Source organism: Phascolarctos cinereus, unplaced genomic scaffold (genome assembly GCF_003287225.1).
Source record: "Phascolarctos cinereus isolate Bilbo 61053 unplaced genomic scaffold, phaCin_HiC Scaffold_726;HRSCAF=1367, whole genome shotgun sequence".
Taxonomy (NCBI): domain Eukaryota; kingdom Metazoa; phylum Chordata; class Mammalia; order Diprotodontia; family Phascolarctidae; genus Phascolarctos; species Phascolarctos cinereus.
The window spans coordinates 25158163-25176806 of record NW_027556098.1 but is presented as its reverse complement, the minus strand read 5'-3'; the positions used below and the strand labels follow the sequence as shown (position 1 = coordinate 25176806).

The 18644-nt window shown below is 37.8% G+C and overlaps 1 protein-coding gene across 1 annotated transcript in view; it reads left to right on the top strand.

Annotated features, from left to right (window-relative positions):
- Nucleotides 1-18644, top strand: part of LOC110212842 (interleukin-3 receptor subunit alpha) — a 61798-nt gene that overhangs the window by 30524 nt on the left and 12630 nt on the right. The window contains exons 8-9 of the mRNA XM_020992949.2: nt 8624-8653; nt 13847-13976. Of these exons, the coding sequence (XP_020848608.1) occupies nt 8624-8653; nt 13847-13976 (160 nt within the window). The remainder of the gene's footprint in view (nt 1-8623; nt 8654-13846; nt 13977-18644) is intronic.

The window sequence follows — 18644 nt, the reverse complement described above, 5'->3', positions numbered from 1 at the left end:
GATTCCCCTTTCCTCCAGGATGCTCTCCCCTCCATTTGTTTCTGTAATACTTCTTTCTCCTAATCCTTATCCTACCTATCTGATCTCTCCTCAGTCCCCCTTGCTGAGTCATCATCCTCCCAAATACCAAATACAGTTTTCTCAAGGCTCTATTGTGTGTCCTCTTCCTTTCTCTCTTTCTTTTTTTGAATTTATTTTTTTACTTTTAGGCAATTGGGGTTAAGTGACTTGCCAGGGTCACACAGCTAGGAAGTGTCAAGTGTTTGGTCTGAGGCCATATTTGAACTCAGGTCCTCCTGACTTCAGGTCTGGTGCTCTATCCACTGGGCCACCTAGCTGCCCCTTTCTTTCTCTCTTGCTATACCCTCTTTTGATCATCTCACCAGCTCCCTTGAGTTCAAATATCATTTCTATATATCTATATCTCAAATTTATATATCTAGCCCCAATTACTCTCTGGACTTAAAGGACGATATTACTTACTTTCTACTAGACATCTCCATTTGAATGTCCTGTAAGCATCTCAAACTTAACGTTTCCAAAATGCAATTAATATGTCCCCCCCAATCTTTCTCTCCTCCAAACTTCTCTACTTTTGTAGAGGGAATCCTTCTAGTCATCCAGAATTGCAGCCTCACAGTCATTCTTTACTTTTCTCTCTCTCCTTCTCCCAAATCCAATTAGTTGCCAAGTCTTTCCTGCCCGCAATACATCTGTCTCACCTATTCCCTTCTCTCTATTCATATAACCACTATCTTAGTTTACCTTGTCCCCTTTCACCTGGCCTATTGAAACAGGCTTCCAATTGGTCTTCTCCAATCTATGCTCCTCACTATTCCTGAATTGATATGCCTAACATACAAGTCTGACCATGCCACTCTCCTATTCGAAAATCTTCAGAGCATCCCCACCACCTCTATGATAAAATACAAAATTTCATTTAAAGCGCTACTTTAAGAAGCAGTGTGTCATAGTGGTGAAAGTGTTGTGAGAAAGACAAAATTCAAATCCTGCCTCTGACATTTGTTAGCTGTGTGACTATGGGAGAATCACTTAACTTCTCTGAGCCTCAGTTTCCTCATCTGCAAGATAGTGTGGGGTGAGCTGGGCTGAATGACCTCTGAAATCCCCTCCTGCTCTAAATCTATGATTCTGTTACTCTAATAAGACACTCACTTACCTCTCCTTACTTCATATAGTCTTCAAATTACTCTCCCATTTTGTGTTCTCCATTTCAGTCCAACTGACCTATTTGCTGATCCAAATATACACACTCAACATTCTACCTCCTTCCTCTGGGTCTTTGCTAAGGTTGTTTCCTCAAGTCTAGAATGTACTCCCTCCACTCCGTCTAATAAAATCTCCACTTTCTTCAGAGCACATCTCAAGTGTCACCAGTCCTACCTGAGGCCTTTCCTAATTCCCATATTTGTTGGCACTCTTTCCTTCCTGAAGTTGCTTTATATTCTCTTGTGTGTGTACTTTGTTCAAAACCACAAAGCCTTGCGGCAGCCCTATTTAGCAGTAAAAGAATTCAAGCCAAATTCCTGAGAGGGAATCCCTTGCAGGCTGAGGGGAAGAGAAGAGTTTCTTTATTTCTCATTGTCCTCTCCCCATTCCCTGTAGGCAGCCATTTGATTTTAAGAGATTCAGAGGACACCTTAGCAAAGAGAAGCGGTAGAAGTTTCCACCAGAACAGTTAGTAGCCAAAGAGAGAGGAAAGGCCTGAAGACAGATGTGAAAAGTCACCGAAAGATAGTGATTTTCAAGGAGTGAGACACTTTGTAACAGAGAAAACTGCTTACTGGGAGCTCTTCAAAGGAAGGGATCCTTAGACGCTAATAGAGGGCTACACCTAAGGGGAACCTCATGATGACTTTATGACAAGGGGACAAAAATTTCCAGTAATCAGGAATTGTGGGTAACCCCTTCTGGCACCATGTTGTCTACACATTCTTCACTACCATTATATTTCACATTTAAGCCTACTCTTTTCAATGGAGAATGTGCCCCAGATTTCTTTTTTTTTTTGGGGGGGGGTGCCAAATGTTTTATGCTAACCTTTTTTTTTTTTTTGGTGAGCAATTGGGGTTAAGTGACTTGCCCTGGGTCACACAGCTAATTCGGTCAAGTGTCTGGTCTGAGGCCAGATTTGAACTCAGGTTCTCCTGACTCCAGGGCTGATGCTTTATCCAGTGTGCCACCTAGCTGCCCCTGTACTAACCATTCTTAACCATCTCAGTAAATATATTTTTTAAAAGTGCATTACATTCTAGATGACTGATAATCAAAGGGAATTACATAGGTAAAGGTTTGTAAATAATATTAGAAACTCAGTCTATCAAGATTTACCCTGGAACCCCAAGAATCAGAATAATCTGAACTTCTGGGGACCCCATAGTAGGAATAATATATTAACTTAGCATGAGCAGCTCCATTTTATTTTAAGCTTCCATTTTGTGATTAAACAGTTGCTATGTAAGTTGTTTTTCTGTAATAAAATAAGCACTTGTATATAAATTGTTTCATATTTCAATGATTGTGTGTCCCCCAAATCTAGTAAACAACTGCTAAACATGCTAATGACATTAAGAAACTAAACTTTGGTTGGTAGTTTCCATTCCTCATAAGATTAATTAATTGATCACCAATCAGAACTTAATGTAACTGATAAATGCCTTTAGACAGGCCTATAAAAATCCACTAGAGACAATGGCCATCAATCTGCTTCTGGACGGCCAATAGAACTGATTCCTAAATTCCCCAGAGATTCAAGCATCTCATGTTCACTAGCATAAACCCATACTTAGCAGAACACTACCTTGAAAGTAGAGACAGAACTGGGCAGAGGGAAACTTTGGCTTGAGTACTGGTAAAATACATGGTTACCTGGATCTTTAGCAATCAGGTTGATGGTTTGTCCCTATAGGGGTTAATGTTTATATTGTTGAGTGGATAATTATATACAGTTGATTAATAAACAGTGATGAAATGCATCATGAGTGTAAATCTATTTTAGTATTTCCATTGCCTTAGTATATGTAATAGTAAATTGGTTTGGCATGTTCACCATGCATTATAGACACCAAACCACCAGTAGGAGTGACAGTTGGGGAAATGAGCCCAGAGGACTGCTACAAATATAATTGTGCCCTGACTACTCAGGACCAGCAACACATGTTTGGGATATGAAGGTCATGCTATAAACCAAAACTAACCATTCAGGTCAGGCTTCCTAGTAATTAGATCTGCAACCTCAGCCTCGTTGGCACTGTGGTTTAACTCATCAAGCTAACCCAAGCCATAGCAGTTTACTGCATTAGCACTAGGGTTCCCAGACTATTATTTTCACTCTGGAATTATAATTTCATCAATGTAGAGAATATTAGCATGTGGAAACTTCTGCCCTAGATACAGATTGGCAACTCCCCTTCAATAAAGTATTAGAAAGTTGCCTTAGGGGCACTGAGAGTTTAAGTGTCTTATCTATAGTCACAAGATCTGAATCTTCTTCACCTACATTGTTTCTTAGTGACTTTCAGAAACCTAGCCAGCCATTCAGAGACAAAAGTAGCTTAAAAATTGAAGGTTATCACCTCAAGGTGACAAGCCTTTCTTACCAGGGGACTTATTAACCAAGGAAGTTTCTTAATGCTATGCACAAAATAAGGACAGAATGTAAACCTGGGTGCAGCCCTTCCAAATCACAGGAATTGATAAGTCTTGTTCTTCAGAGACTTAAAGTGACCTTCAGAGACTGTCTGTACAGTAACAGCTCCTTGTGTACAAAACATAAGTTGGAGACTGTAGTAGAGGAGGAAGTAAAACAGCTGAAGGAATGCCTCTCTACTGTCTATATTAACACAAATAAGGAAGGATTTCTGGAAAAAATAGAATAGCTCCAAAGGGGATACATAGAAGAAAAAGAATCTCAAAAGTCAAAGTGGGGAATTCTAACCTGAGGTCAGGAAGTTGGAAGGTGTCAAAATATGGCAGAAGTGATGTGGTCCTGGGAACCCCAAAACCACAACACATGGTCTTGTCTAGAAGAATTCAACCCAAGCCTTCTTTCAGCCAAAGACAGGGTTTATTAGAACATCCTCATATTGGGCAGACTCTTAAGGAGTCTGAACATGAATAAGCAAGCAGTGGCTAGATTTTAGAAATCTGAGCAGTGGCTAGATTACAAGAATCTGAGCATCTTAATGGAGACAAGGTGGACCTTATATAAAGAAAGACTGTGGGAGGGACCTAGGAATGGCCAGTAAACTGAAGTGAACAGAACCCCTGGGACCTGGACCTCATGGCCAAGGGAGAATAGAGCCTAGTTAGTATTAAGGGAGGGAAATGGCCAGGGGCCATACATAGGGAGGTAAAACAAGGGAAGACCAGGCTAGATTAAAGGTAACAGAATTGGGAGATCAGGTGTAGCCACAATGAAAGGCTAATTGATGGATTACAGCCTCAGGCAAATGCCAGAGATTTGGCCAAGTGGGAAAGTCCAGGGTTTTTCCTTTCTGGGGTCTAGATCCAAACCCCATCATTAGGACCCATAAACCTTTGGAGCTCCAAATGACCAACTTCATCCTTTATGGGACTCACTAAAAAAAATAAAGTTTTATTACTTCAAGGAATGATTCATAGATGCTGCTGGGGTGCGGCCTGAACCTAGGTCTTTGTCCCTAGCACCAAAGGGAATCTGACTCCCATTTGTTTACAGGCCCAGTCCCTCCTCTCTCTTGGAAAGCCTTAGCCCTATCTTTTAATCTTATTCAGATTCACCTTTGCCCCTGCCCCAGAAAAGAATTTGGTTTCCATTTTAGGTTCCTTATGGACTCCCCTAGTCAACTCCCCTTATTTCACTTTGAAAGCCCTAGCCTCAACTTTTTGATCTCATTATCTATTCCCATTGTCTATTCAATCTCTCAGACCTTCCAATTGGAATTCTCACCCACACCCTTTTCCCAGATCCCCTCCCCCTCACCCAAAGTCACTTTAGTATATAAGATCTACCCTGGCCCCCATTTAGATGCTGAGAATCTCATGCCCAAAAGGCTGAGGCTTTCTCATGCCCACCAGTCCTTATGGGCTTCACCTGGCCTATATGTTTTGTCACTAATAAAACTTTTCCTCTGGCTGGAAGAAGATTTGAGTTGAATTCTTTCCGGCAGAGCCTGGCATCACAATCTCCAGGAGTACCCCCAAACCTCTAGACCTCTTCAGATGCCACCATGAGAGAAATCATCTAGTACTCAGAGGAAGAAGTAGCAAAGAGTGGTGTTTGACAATTTTCCAAGTGTCTTGACTAGATAACCCAATTCTCCCTCAGCAAAATTTTTTGTTGCTACTTCCATAATCAATTTTTCCTTATTGGTCAGAATTAGATCTTGTTTGTCTCACCTTTTAAAGAAAGAAATTGGGGGCAGCTAGGTGGCTCAGTGGATAGAGCTCCAGCCTTAGAGTCAGGAGGACCTGAGTTCAAATCTGACCTCAGACACTTGACACTTACTAGCTGTGTGACCTTGAGCAAGTCACTTAACCCCAATTGCGTAGCAAAAAAAAAAAGAAAAGAAAATAGAAAAAAAGAAAGAAAGAAATTAAGGCAAGTTGTGCACTTGTCAAATGCTTTGTTTTAGCAGACAGAATGTGTGCTTGAAGACATTTTGATTGTTGAAGACTCCTTTTGCTACTGATGCTATATCTTTGTTGTGGGTTTGTGAGGTTTCCTGAACTTGTCATTCATTCCTTTGGTCCATATGGTCTGTATCATAATCTAACCACATTAATTCTATTTGTTCTGTTGGTCTTGACTTAAATATTCTCTCTGCCTTGCTTCATTTTTTTGGTTCGGGGATTTCCTTGTATGTCTAGGGGAATTGGGATAGGAATTGGACCTATGATCCTAACTTCCTTTGGTTCCTTCAAGTACATGAAGCTTCTCCCAATCCCCCTTAATGCTAGTGCCTTCCATCTTTTGATTTTCTTCAGTTTATCCTGAATATATCTTTTTTCTACAGTTGTTTTCATGTAGTCTTTCCCATTAGACTGTGAGATCCTTGAGAGCAGAGACCATATTTTACTTTTCGTTATCTACCCTGCCCTTAGCACAGGACCTGGCACATTAAAGGTGTTTAACAAAAGCTTGTTGACTAATTAACTGATTTCGCCAGCCCAAGGACCTCCCAGATCAGGAAAGGCCATTTACTAATACAGGTTGACACCATCTCCAAAACATAATTTTAGAGAATTGCTTACTTTTATTTACTTTTCCTTTTGAATAAGACATACCTTTCTGTGATAATAATAGCTTTAATGTTTGCAAAGCTTTTTATGTGTGTTATCTCATTGCTTCTCACACATTTATAGATACAAACCCTTGAGGTCATGGGTTTCATTGTGGTCCCTCTTCTTCTAAGTTATCTTCTATGAATGACTGGTCTTCACTGATATTCTTCTTCCTCTACTGTAACTATAAATCTGGGTGGCATCTGAGTTGGTGGATATATACTGGCACCGTTCTTCTTTCTCTTCCCCTCTTGGCTAAAGACATAAATAACACGGTAATCAATTTTTTAGATAACATGACATGATCATGTTGGGTAACAGAGACAGAATCCAAAAACATCTCATAGGCTAAAAATGTGGGCTGAATCTAATAAGATGAAATTTATAAGGATCAGTGTAACATTCTGTATTTGGTTTCAGATTCTCAACTGCAGAAGTATATAGGATATTGGAAGTAAAAAATAGATCTTAGTAGACAGCAAGCTCAATGAAAAAGCAACATGAAGGAAAAACAAAACAAAAAAATGCAAACAGATTCAGTCTTAGGCTACACTAATAGAGGAATAGTTTCCAGAATGACTCATTATCAAATCATATCTAGAGCATTGTGTCAAAAATTAGAAGCCTCTTTCAGGTAGGAATCTGATAAACTGAATTATCTGGAGGATATTGACTAAGTTAGGGAAGGGGATGCTGAATATGTCTCGGGAAGATTGGCTGAAGAGATTGGATATGCAAAACACAAAGAAAATTCAAGGGCAATGTGCTAGCTGCCTTCTAGAATTTCCTAGATTGATGATAACATTTAGAGCTGGAAGAATACTGTTAAGAGGAATAAGGATTTGACTTGTTCTGTTTGGTTCAAGAGGCCCCAAGTACAGTGGATAAAATAGGTGGAAATCCCTGTTGAAGAAAACAATTGACCCTTGCATTTTAGCCAAATCAGTTATTACATTTTTATCAATGTATCAACATACTGTTGGGAAGGAAGTTAAATAGCAGAATGGATAGAGTGCCAGCCCTGGAGGCAGGAGGACCTGTGCTCAAATCCTGTCTCAGACATTAGCTGTGTTACCCTGGGCAAGTCTTTTAACCCTGTTTTTCTCAGTTTCTTCATCTATAAAATGAACTGGAGAAGGAAGTGGTAAACTACGTCAATATCTTTGCCAAGTCACAAAGAGTAGGATACAACTAATCAACAGCAATTCTACTTAGAAAGAGAAATAGATATCAGAAAATTGTTAGAGTTCTTGCTAATCAGTCAATAAAATCCTTCCTTTCAGGCAATTTCCAACTCACATTTTATGTTAATCTTGAAAGAAAAGATGAAGAAATTCCTCAGATTTTACAAAAAGTAAAAATACATAAGTAAATTTCGATCTGAAAGTAATATTTTCCTTTGTTTCGTCTTTTTTTCCTGAATTTTTGTTCCTCCAAAATATTTTTTTATTAGTTTATCTAGCACTACAAAGTATTCCTTCAGTCAATCCAATTGGCGTAGCACTGATTCTATAAAGTATCATCATATTTATTACGTTGGCATGACCCCATCAAAACGTATGGCTTTTTGACTCCAAGTTCACTGCTCTCTTTACTACTCCATAATTCTCTGTAGAAGTGAACTTGAAAAGAATGGGAAGCCTTTCCCTCTCCTGCTGCTCAAAGAGTGGGCTGCCACCATGAATGATACTGTAACAATCAGAACCAGGAAGTTCATGACAGATTTCTTCAGTGTAAACAGATGGTTATAGATGTCCTTCATCCTGGAAAGGCCATAGTGCCCCAGACTGAAATTTGAGAAAAACTGGACAATGTGTACAAGACAACTCTAGACGCCATTTTTGTCTTTGGATTCAGAACCCATTTTGGTGGTAGCAAAGCAACAGGCTCTGGCATGATTTATGATTCCCTTGATGATGCAAAGAAAAATTAACCAAAGCATAGACTTGCAAGGCATGGCCTATATGAGAAGAAAAAGACATCAAGAAAACAGTGAAAGGAATGTTAAGAACAGAATGAAGAAAGTCAGGGGTACTGCAAAGGCAAATGTCGGTGCTGGCAAAAAGACAGAATAAAAAGCACTGTGGGTGATGTTTATCTGTGAAGATAATTTTTCATCAGAGCACAAATAAAATATGTAAAAACTAGAAAAAAAGAGAGAAAAGAATGGGGAAAGATAGAATAGTCAAATCATCTTAGCCCACTTTGGGACTGGCTTAGAGGTTGTATTGTCTTTCCCGGAAACAAGGGAGGAAATCAAGAAAGCCATTTCCCAAGGAGATTAGAATTCAAGACACTTACTTGGTTTTGCTTTTTTTTGTTGTTGTTGTTTTTGCAGGTTGCTGACAAGAATATCTTAGAATCAGGAGTGAGTATTACTTTCTCTGACATCACTAAACTTTTGACTCCAAAAGCAAACATCATGTTGAAGAGCAGCAAATCTTTCATAGCTGTCTTGCTTCTACTGATACAACCAATTAGTTGCATTTATTTAGCATTATTATTTAGAAAATTGGGTCAAAATAAAGTTGGGCTCTTCTGGATAGCCACAGCTGAGTATTTGGAAAACTGCCCTGGAGAGACTTCACTTTCCCAGGATAACACAGTAAATCAAAGACTTAAATTGATGCTAGACCTCCATTACTATGCTTGGACTAACTGAACTCTTATCTACTCCTTTTTATGGTTTTGTGGTTACTGGGTAAGTATATATTGAGTTCTCTGTTGTGTGATGAGTGGGTTGTTCATAACTGTTAAGATGGTATTGACATACAATAGCCTTTCTAAAACTCCTGACTTCACTGTAGAGAACCTCTCCATTGTTTTAAGAACGAAAAAAAAAATTTACTTATTACAGCCTTCGAGTTGCCTAAAAAGTTAATCAGTCAATCCAGGGTCATACAACCAGTAGGCAAACAGAGGCAAGGCTTAAACCCAGATCTTCCTGACTCCAATTCTGATGTACTATTCCATCCTTTCGCTTTCCATTTACACTTAGAAAAATGAAAGATAACTTTGGATTGAAGCATATAGTATCTTCATCTGCTTTAGTACAATCCAAGAATGTAATAGCAAGTAAGAAATGACACCTCATGTTCTCCTAGCTGGTAAGCAACTCACTAGAAGTTACTTAGGCATTTTCAAAATGTGCATTAACTCAAATTAACCACCAGGGTTGATTTAGAGAACTGAAAATTCTAGGTACCTTCATGCAAGAAGAAAATCAAGTCCAAAATCAATATTGTGTTCATCTAAGAGGGAGACTCGTTATTGAAGCTCTAAACTGCCATTATTGTAAGGCCTTCTAAACTTGGCTTAGGTCCTATGAGCTAATAATTAATAATACTTATAGGAGACTTCCATGAACTAAGTTCCTTCAGTAAAACCTTAAGTGAGAAGTTAATTATAAAAATATTTATTCTATTTGGTACTTAATTGAAAAATACAAATTAAAATTAATTTTTAAAGAAGTTAATTGCTCCTTTATCTTACCTTTGAATCTTCTAGAGGTCATCTTTATGTTTACTAACTGCTCATAAGGGAATTTTATATCCAATCTTGGTCTCTGGTACACTCAATGGGATGCTGATAAATATTTAACAGCTGGCTCCCTGGAGGTAGGGGAGGGAATTTATACACATGACACACTTTTCACTTTTAAATTAGTCTGAATAAATTAGAGAGAGAGAGAGATGATAATGGAAGGTTAAAATGATCATTTTCATAATCTTAAGTTTAAAAGCTTTTGCACAAACAAAATCAATGCAGCCCAAATTAGAAGGAAAACAGGAATGGGGGGGGAGATTCACAGCAAGTTTCTCTGATAGAGGTCTCATTTCTCAAATATATGGGGAACTGATCCAAATTTATAAAAATAAGAGGCATTCCCAAATTGAGAAATGGTCAAAGGATATAAACAAGCAGTTTTTAAAAATTTAATTTTTTTGTTACATTTTAAGTTCCAAACTGCCTACTTCCCTCCCTCCTCACCTCATACTAAAGAAAACCTCCATTTCACACACACACACACACACACACACACACACACACACACACGTGTGTACAATATGTAAAACCATGCTATGAGTACTTACATTTATCAGTTCTTTCTCTGGAAGTGAATGTCATCTTTTTTCATAGATCCCTTGTAATTGATTTGAGTATTTACAATATTCAGAAGGGCTTAGTTCCTCACAATTATTGTTCAAACAATATTGCTGTTACTATATACAATATTCTCTTGGTTCTGCTCAATTGACTCTTCATTATTTCATGTGAATCTTTCCATGTTTCTAAAAATCAATCTGCTCATCATTTCTTATAGCATAGCAGTATTCCATCATAATTATATATCACAACTTATTTAACCATTACCCAATTGAGGGGGATCCCCTCAATTTCCAGTTCTTTGCCAACACAAAGAGAGCTGCTATAAATATGTTAGAACATATAGGTTCTCTTTCTTTTTCCTTGATCACCTTGGGAAACAGACTTAATAGTAGTAATGCTGGACCAAAGGGTATATGTAGTTTTACAACTCTTTAGGCATAGGTCCAAATTGTTCTCCAGAATGGTTGACCTAGCTCACAACTCCATCAGTGCAGTAGGGTCTCAATTTTTTGACATCCTCTCCAACATTTGTCATTTCCCCCTTCTATCATTTTAGCCAATATGATAGGTGTGAAATGATATCTCAAAGTTGTTTTAATTTTCATTTCTCTAATCAATAGTTGAATTTCTAGGACTTTCCAAGTATATCATTATATCATTTTAGATTTAGAGCTTTTTTTATACGAGCATATGTAGCTTTGATTTCTTCATCAAAAAATTGCATGTTTATGTCTTTTGACCATTTATCAATTGAGAATGACCAATATCCTTATAAATTTGACAAAGTTCTCTACATATTTGAAATATGAGGCCTTAACTGAGAATTGTCAATAAAATTGTTCCCAGTTTCCTGTTTTCCTTCTAATCTTGGCTATCTTGGTTTTATTTACAAATCTTTTTTGATTTAATATAATCAAAATTATTGATTTTGCATCTCACAATGCTCTCTATCTCTTATTTGTAAATTCTTCCCCTATCCATAGGTCTGATAGGTAATATGTTCCATGTTCTTCTAACTTACTTATGATATCTCCCTTTATAGCTAGATCATGTATCCATCTTGACCTTATCATTGTAAATGGTGTAAGGTATTGGTCTATACCCAATTTCTGCCAGACTGCTCTTTGGTTTTCCCAACAATTTTTACCACATCATGAATTACTATCCCCAAAGCTTAAATCTTTACATTTGTCTCAAATACAAGGTTACTATAATCATTTGCTATGGTGTATTGTATGTCTATTCTGTTCTACTGAGTCATCTTTCTATTTCTTAGCCAGTACCAGATAGTTTTGATAATTACCATCTTATAATATACTTTAAAATCTGGTACTGCTAAACCTCTTTCCTTTACATTTTTTTCATTAATTCCTTTCGATATTATTGACCTTTTCTTCTTCCAAATGAATCTTGTTCTTATTTTTTCTAGCTCAATAAAATATTTTCTTGATAATTTAATTTGAGATGACATTGAATAAGTAGATTAGATAGAATTGTTATTTTTATTATATTGGCTCTGCCTACCCATGAACAATTAATATTTTTCCACTTATTTAAATGTGACTATAAAAAGTACTTTATAATTGAAGTGAAATAAAGTGAAGTGACTTGCCTAAAGTCAAACATAAGTAGTAAGTAGGATCAGAATTTGAATTCAGAACTTCTGACTCCAAACACAGTGCATTTTCCATTGCACCATATTTCAAAATCGTGTCATTCTTCTAAGCACTAACTTCTTGAATGCAACCTAACCACATTCTTCTTGTGCAATAGGCTTGTTTATTTGTAAATATACCTCCCTTTGATATAATCTTTGGATTAAACCACTGATTGGTTCATTATTTTTCCTTCTTTATTTTGTTCATATTTCTCCCACCCTCAAAGAAATGGGAACTCTACTTGTGACTGCTTCTGTTCTTTTACAATGGAAGTTCATGAAATTCCTGGATTTGTTTTAGCAGGTATATTCCTAGGCATTTTATGCTGCCTAGAGTTCTTTTAAATGAAATAGCTTTTATTATCTTTCTTACAAGGTTTTGTTGGTGATGTATAGGAATGCTGATCATTTATGAAGGTTTATTTTATATATCTCCTGCTACTTTGCTGAAATTATTGTTTCAGTTAAATTTCTAGGACTTTCCAAGTATATCATTATATTGTTTGCAAAAAAGAGATAGTTTTATTACTTCATTGCCCATTCTGATTCCTTCAATTTCTTTTTCTTCTCTCCTTGCTATTATTAACATTTCTAGTACAGTATTGAATAATATTGGTGATAATGGACATCCTTGTTCTACTCCTGATCTTATTGGGAAGACTTCTAGCTTATCCCCATTATAAACAAGGCTTGCTGATGTAGTTTTAGATAGATGCTTCTGAAGAGGCATTTTTCAGAAGAGATCAAAGCTATTAATAGTCACATAAAAATGCTCTAAATTACTATTTACTAGAAAAATTAAAATTCAAACATCTCTGAAGTACCATCTCATACCTATCAGACTAGCTAACATGAAAGAAAAGGAAAATAACAAATCCTGGGAGAGAGTGTGGAAAAATAGGTACACTAATGCTCTGTTGGTGGAGCTTTAAACCGGTCCAACTATTCTGGAGAATAACTTGGAACTATGCCCAAAGGGCTATAAAACTATGCGTACCCATTGACCCAAAAAAGGAAATTGACGTGATGCCCATCGATTGAGGAATGGCTAAACAAGCTGCCATATATGATTGTGATGGAATACTATTGTGCTATAAGAAATTATGAAGTACATTCTTGCAGAAAACCAGTGACGACTTACATGAGCTGATACAAAACTAAATGAGCAGAACCAGGAGAACATTGTACATAGTAACAACAATATTGTGAAGATAATCAACTGTGGGAAACTTGGCTACTCTGATCAATACAATGATTCACGACAATTCCAAAAGACTCATGATGGAAAATGCTATCCACCACCAGAGAGAGAACTGATGAACTCTGAGGGCAGATTAAAGCACATTTTTTCACTTTATTTTTCTTGCCTTTTATTTATTTGTTTGTTTTCTGCAACATGAGCATGACTTCATATGTATCATGGGTATCTTATTTCTTGCCTTCTCAATGGATGGGAGAGGGACTGGAAGAAAGGAGAGAATTTGGAAATGGAAAATAAAAATAAATTTAATTTGCTTTTTCAACATTTTATGCATCACCTTTTTAAGTCTAGGCAGGCAACAAAGCAAAGAATCAGGTCTTGACTTGTATAATTTGCTGATTTCTGAAATGTAAATGCTCACACTGAAACTTTAGCAATTGACTCTCAGCAAACAAATTAGAGCTGGCTCCAGCATACTCCTCCTTCTAGAATCACAGGGCTCTTTATATATCTACTTCTAGCATTGAGAACACACATGTATTGTTGTCAGTGAGTATGTGTACAGATATTTTAAAAATTATTTTGTTTTCAAGGGCCCTGTTACTACAAAAGAAACGAATTTTGACTTCAAAATTACTGATGGAAAATATACTGTGAAAATAAGAACAAGAAAGCTGTTTGAAAATGCACCTTGGAGTGAATGGAGTGAGCCTCAAGAATTTGGTAAGTGTGCTACTCTTTAATTCTAATACACATGTTGGGGAAGGGAAATTAGATTGGAATATCTCCCAGAGATCTGGCTGTGGCCACTTTGGCTCCATGGGGAAGGACATATGAAGCAGGTGTCACTTCACTATGCAGCTAAAGTTCTCAAGCTCAGCTCCATGGAATCTTTGAAGAAGATCACATCTGTAATTCATCATCTTAAGAGATTTCTCTGAGGTTCAGAGAGATTGACTTGCCTTTGATCACAGAGGTAATAAGTGTAGAAAGTGGGATTTGAACCTAGGTATTCCTGACTCCAAGGCCAGCACTTTATCCATAAGCCCTGATGCTTTTCCAGCATTGTATGAGGCTTTAGATGTAGTTTTAGATAGATGCTTCTGAAGAGGCATTCAAAGGTTTAGAGCTGAAAGGAACTTTAGAAAGGACTCTACGTGTAGGGTAAGCAAGAAAACTACTAATTAGGCATTGGATGTTGCTTAGTTTGGAAAACACAAATACAATTCCTAGTGTTCTATGCTTAAAAAATAAAATAAAACAAAAACTACCAAGATGAAAACCCCAGATGGAAGGAAAGAAAAAGTTCTGAAAATAGATTTTTTTCTAAAATGATAATACATCTGCGAGGTTTTTAGAAAGAGGTGACCCAGAGTGGAAGCCCTCTCTAGTATAAGCACCTCATTTTTATAGTTGACAAAACAAGGACTAGAAGTGAAGTGACTTGCCTAAAGTCAAACATAAGTAGTAAATAGGATCAGAATTTGAACTCAGGGCTTCTGATTCCAAATATGGTTTGTTTCAAAATTATGTGCCATTCTTCTAAGCACTAAGTGTTTGAATGTATCTTAACCACATTCTTCTTGTGCAACAGGCTTTTTTTTCTTATAAATATACCTCCCTTTGTATAATCTTTGGATTAAGCCACGGGTCATTTCATTGTTTTTCCTTCTTTATTTTGTTCTTATTTCTCCCACTCACAAAGAACTGGGAACTCTACTTGTGACTGCTTCTGTTCCTTTATAATGGGGGCCCAGTGCATGCACAGAGTGCCTCAGCAGCTCTCTATGGAAGATGCTAGGGAAGAACCAGCATTTCTTTTCAAGGAGGAAACTAGGGAAGAGATGGTGTTTCTTCACATGAAGGACCTTAGAGAGCTGCTTCCAGGAAAATGATGATGATGGGTAATAGAAGTGTCTTTGAGAGATAGACTGTGGAGCATGCATAGACATCCTATAACTGATTCAGGTCAGCTAACCACGCTGATTGGCTGCAGTGGTATTCAAAAAGACCCATCAGCTTCAGCTATGAGAAAGTCCTAGACATAAGGAGTCTCTTAAGGTAGTCTAAGATCTTTTAGCTTTTTTTTTCTTTTTTTTTTCTGCCATATCACATTGTTACCTCATATGTTAATGAATCTATTATTCCATGATACAGATATTCCCTCCAAAGCATGGATCATTAGTCATCTACCTGTCCCATCCATCCTATTTAGCTCTTATCCATATCTTCTCAAGAATTAATCTAACAGGCTTTACCCAATGTGTGGGGGGCCTTCTTGCTTTCTCTTGACACCTAGTGGAGCCTAGTGGTTTATTCAACAGTTAGTTCTTGCTCTTGCCACATTGACCACTCCATCTTCTTTTTTGATTATACATTTTTTCGTAACATCCTTTACTCTGGTTCTCCATTATAGTCTCTATGCATTATGAATTACAGCCTACTCACACCCACCATTCACCTCTTCACTGCCCTCTAGGTATTACTCAGTTTCAATTATTTAGTGACTAGTATTCCATTGCACCCAGCCAACCCACCGGACCACTAGAATATTGGTATTGAAAAGATGTGCTTAAAAAAAAAAGATGGGCTTAATTTCTAAGGAAAGTTTGGGGTCATTAAATGAGTTTTATAGCTTCCCGTAAGTAATTCAATCTGCTCCTGACCTGATTTCTCAGTAATCAAGTGCTCAGGATAAGTATTTGCCAAAAGACTACCAATAAGAACATTACAGCTTATGCACCAACACACTGTGTGTGTGTGGAGGAGAGTAGGTGAGTGTGAGTAATCTTTCATCCTTTTAGCCAGACAATGAAGAAAGGTCCCAGCTTCCTACAGGATGGTCTTACCATTTCAATAGAAGTTCTCCTAGGAGACTCTATGGCAAGGCATTTCACCTCAATATGTGTCAGTTTCTTCATCTGTAGAATGAGGAGAGCTGAACCTACAAAATTCAAAGATAGCTTTATATAATATTATTATTTATGTTTTTCAAAAAGCTAGGACAATTTACTTTTTATCCTGTACAGTTTTCATCTATGATTTCTTGAAATATATCTCTGAAAAAAAAATCAGGCTTTAAAAAAAAAAAGCTCATTGTAGGGGCAGCTAGGTGTAGTGGATAGATCACTGGCCCTGGAATCAGGAGAACCTGAGTTCAAATCCAGCCTCAGATACCTACTAGCTGTGTGATCCTGGGCAAGTCACTTAACCCTGATTGCCTTAAAAAAAAAAAGAAGAAAAAAAGCCCATTGTGTTTCCAATAGAGCTACTTGACTAGCCTTTAAATCCAACTCATTCTGGCTTTCACTGAAAGGCCCCCAAGCCCATGCCTCAGTGGCTCATTATTTAGCTTTCGTTGATTTAGGATGAATGTAAACAGTAGTTGTTTCCTGTTCTAGAAACTTTGAGGGTCTACCCTCCCAGATTGGTATTTTTGTGATGGTAAATTAGGCCACCTTTTGTCTCAATTCATTGAATGGGAGTTGCTTCAGACTAAGGAGACCTGGGAAAGAAGCTAATTTTTTTTTAAGGCAATTGGGGTTAAGTGACTTGCCCAGGGTCACACAGCTACTAAGCATCAAGTGTTTGTTCTGATGCCGGATTTGAACTCAGGTCCTCCTGACTTCTATCCACTCTATCCACTGCGCCACCTAGCTGCCGCAAAAGATGTTAATTTACAAAGGCCAAGCTCACTCCTGTATACAGGGCCATCCACAGTCATCTGGACTTTTGTTTTGCCACTGGACTTCCTGGATTCTGGATGAGAAAGTGAGGCTGAGCACTTTGTGCTGCTCTACCTCACTTAAATCCGATTCATGAGCAAGTCAAGACACTACCTTCATGATGTTGTTGGTCCTTTTCAAGAACAAATGATGAAGAACAGCAGCTCTCACTCTCAGTGACTTCATCAGCTTTTGATGGGTTCAACTATCATATCTATAAAAATGACTCCCAACTCGACATATGTAGACCTATCTCTCCTGAGCTACATCTCCACATCTCCAACTGCCTGCTCGATATGTCTTCCTGATATGTGACAGAAATCTCAAAATCAGAATATTTAAAAGAGAATTCATTATCTTCTCTTCAAATCCCACCCCTCTGCCTACCTTCCCTATCTCTGTCCAGGGCAACATCATGCTTCCATCCACCTAGGTCCCCTTGCCTCTGTCCTCTGCTCTCTACTCATATCACAACTAGTTTAGTTCAGGCCCCCACCAAATCTCACCTGAAGTATATTACAGTAGCCTTCAAATTGGTCTCTTTGCCACTAATTTCTCCTCTCTCCAGTTCATCTTCTGTATAACTACCAGTCAAATTTCCCAAAGCTCAGATCGGACCAGGCCAAGCTTCACTGACTCTACCTTGCAAGTGGCATAAAATACAAACCTTCTGGCACTTCAAACCCTTCATCATCTAGTCCCATCTTGTCTTTCCACTTACTTCACATTACTCACCATCACACACTCCATGGTCTAAGTCAATGGGTCTACTTGCTGGTCAGCTGGCTTTTGCATAGGATGTCCCTCTCCTTGCCTGGAATGATTTCCCTTCTCATTCTTAGCAACCCTGGATATGTTTGAACCATAGCTCAATTCCTACCTCCTAATCAAGGCTTTTCCTTGTCCTCCCATTTGTTGGTATTCTTTGGCCACCCCTAACCTGAATTATTTTGTATTTATTTGTGTGAATGTTTATTGCATTTCCCTAGCAAGTTATAAGTTCATTGAGGGAAGAAATTGTTTTCATTTCCTTTGTAGTCCTTAGTACATGTTGGGTAGAGAGGGATGGTGGATAAAATGGACCCAGAACCAGGAAGACATGGATTCAAGTCCCACCTTGACACATACGGGTTGTGGATAGGCAAGGATTAACCACTTAGCACTCTAGACAACTCTTTAAGGGTCTGAATTGTAGAGAAGGTACTGATCTGTGTTGTCAGGAATTTCCTCATCTAGAGAATTCCCTATGCCAATGAAATCATCAGTCCAGGATCAATCCCAATCCCCATTGCCTAATATTGTACCTGACACATATTTAGCATTTAATGTCTATTGAATTGAACTTGTCATCCCTGATAACAAATGACCAAAGAGTTACAGCAGCTCTACAATTGCTGTTAACTCAAAAAAAAAAGAGAGGTCACATAGATTATCAAAATCATAGTTAACTCTCTCTATATAAAATGAAGTAAAATAAAATAAAATAAAAGAGCTAACAGTAGTTATAAGCAAAAGGCTTTCTTTATTCCATTGAAGGAGGGAAATTAGACACGTGTGCCAGGGCCCCCTCTAGTAGGAGAACCACTTTAGTGTGGGAAAATCTCAATACTTAAACCAGTGGCTATGCAGTGAGCTATAGCCCTGACAATGAGAGGTAACAGTAACA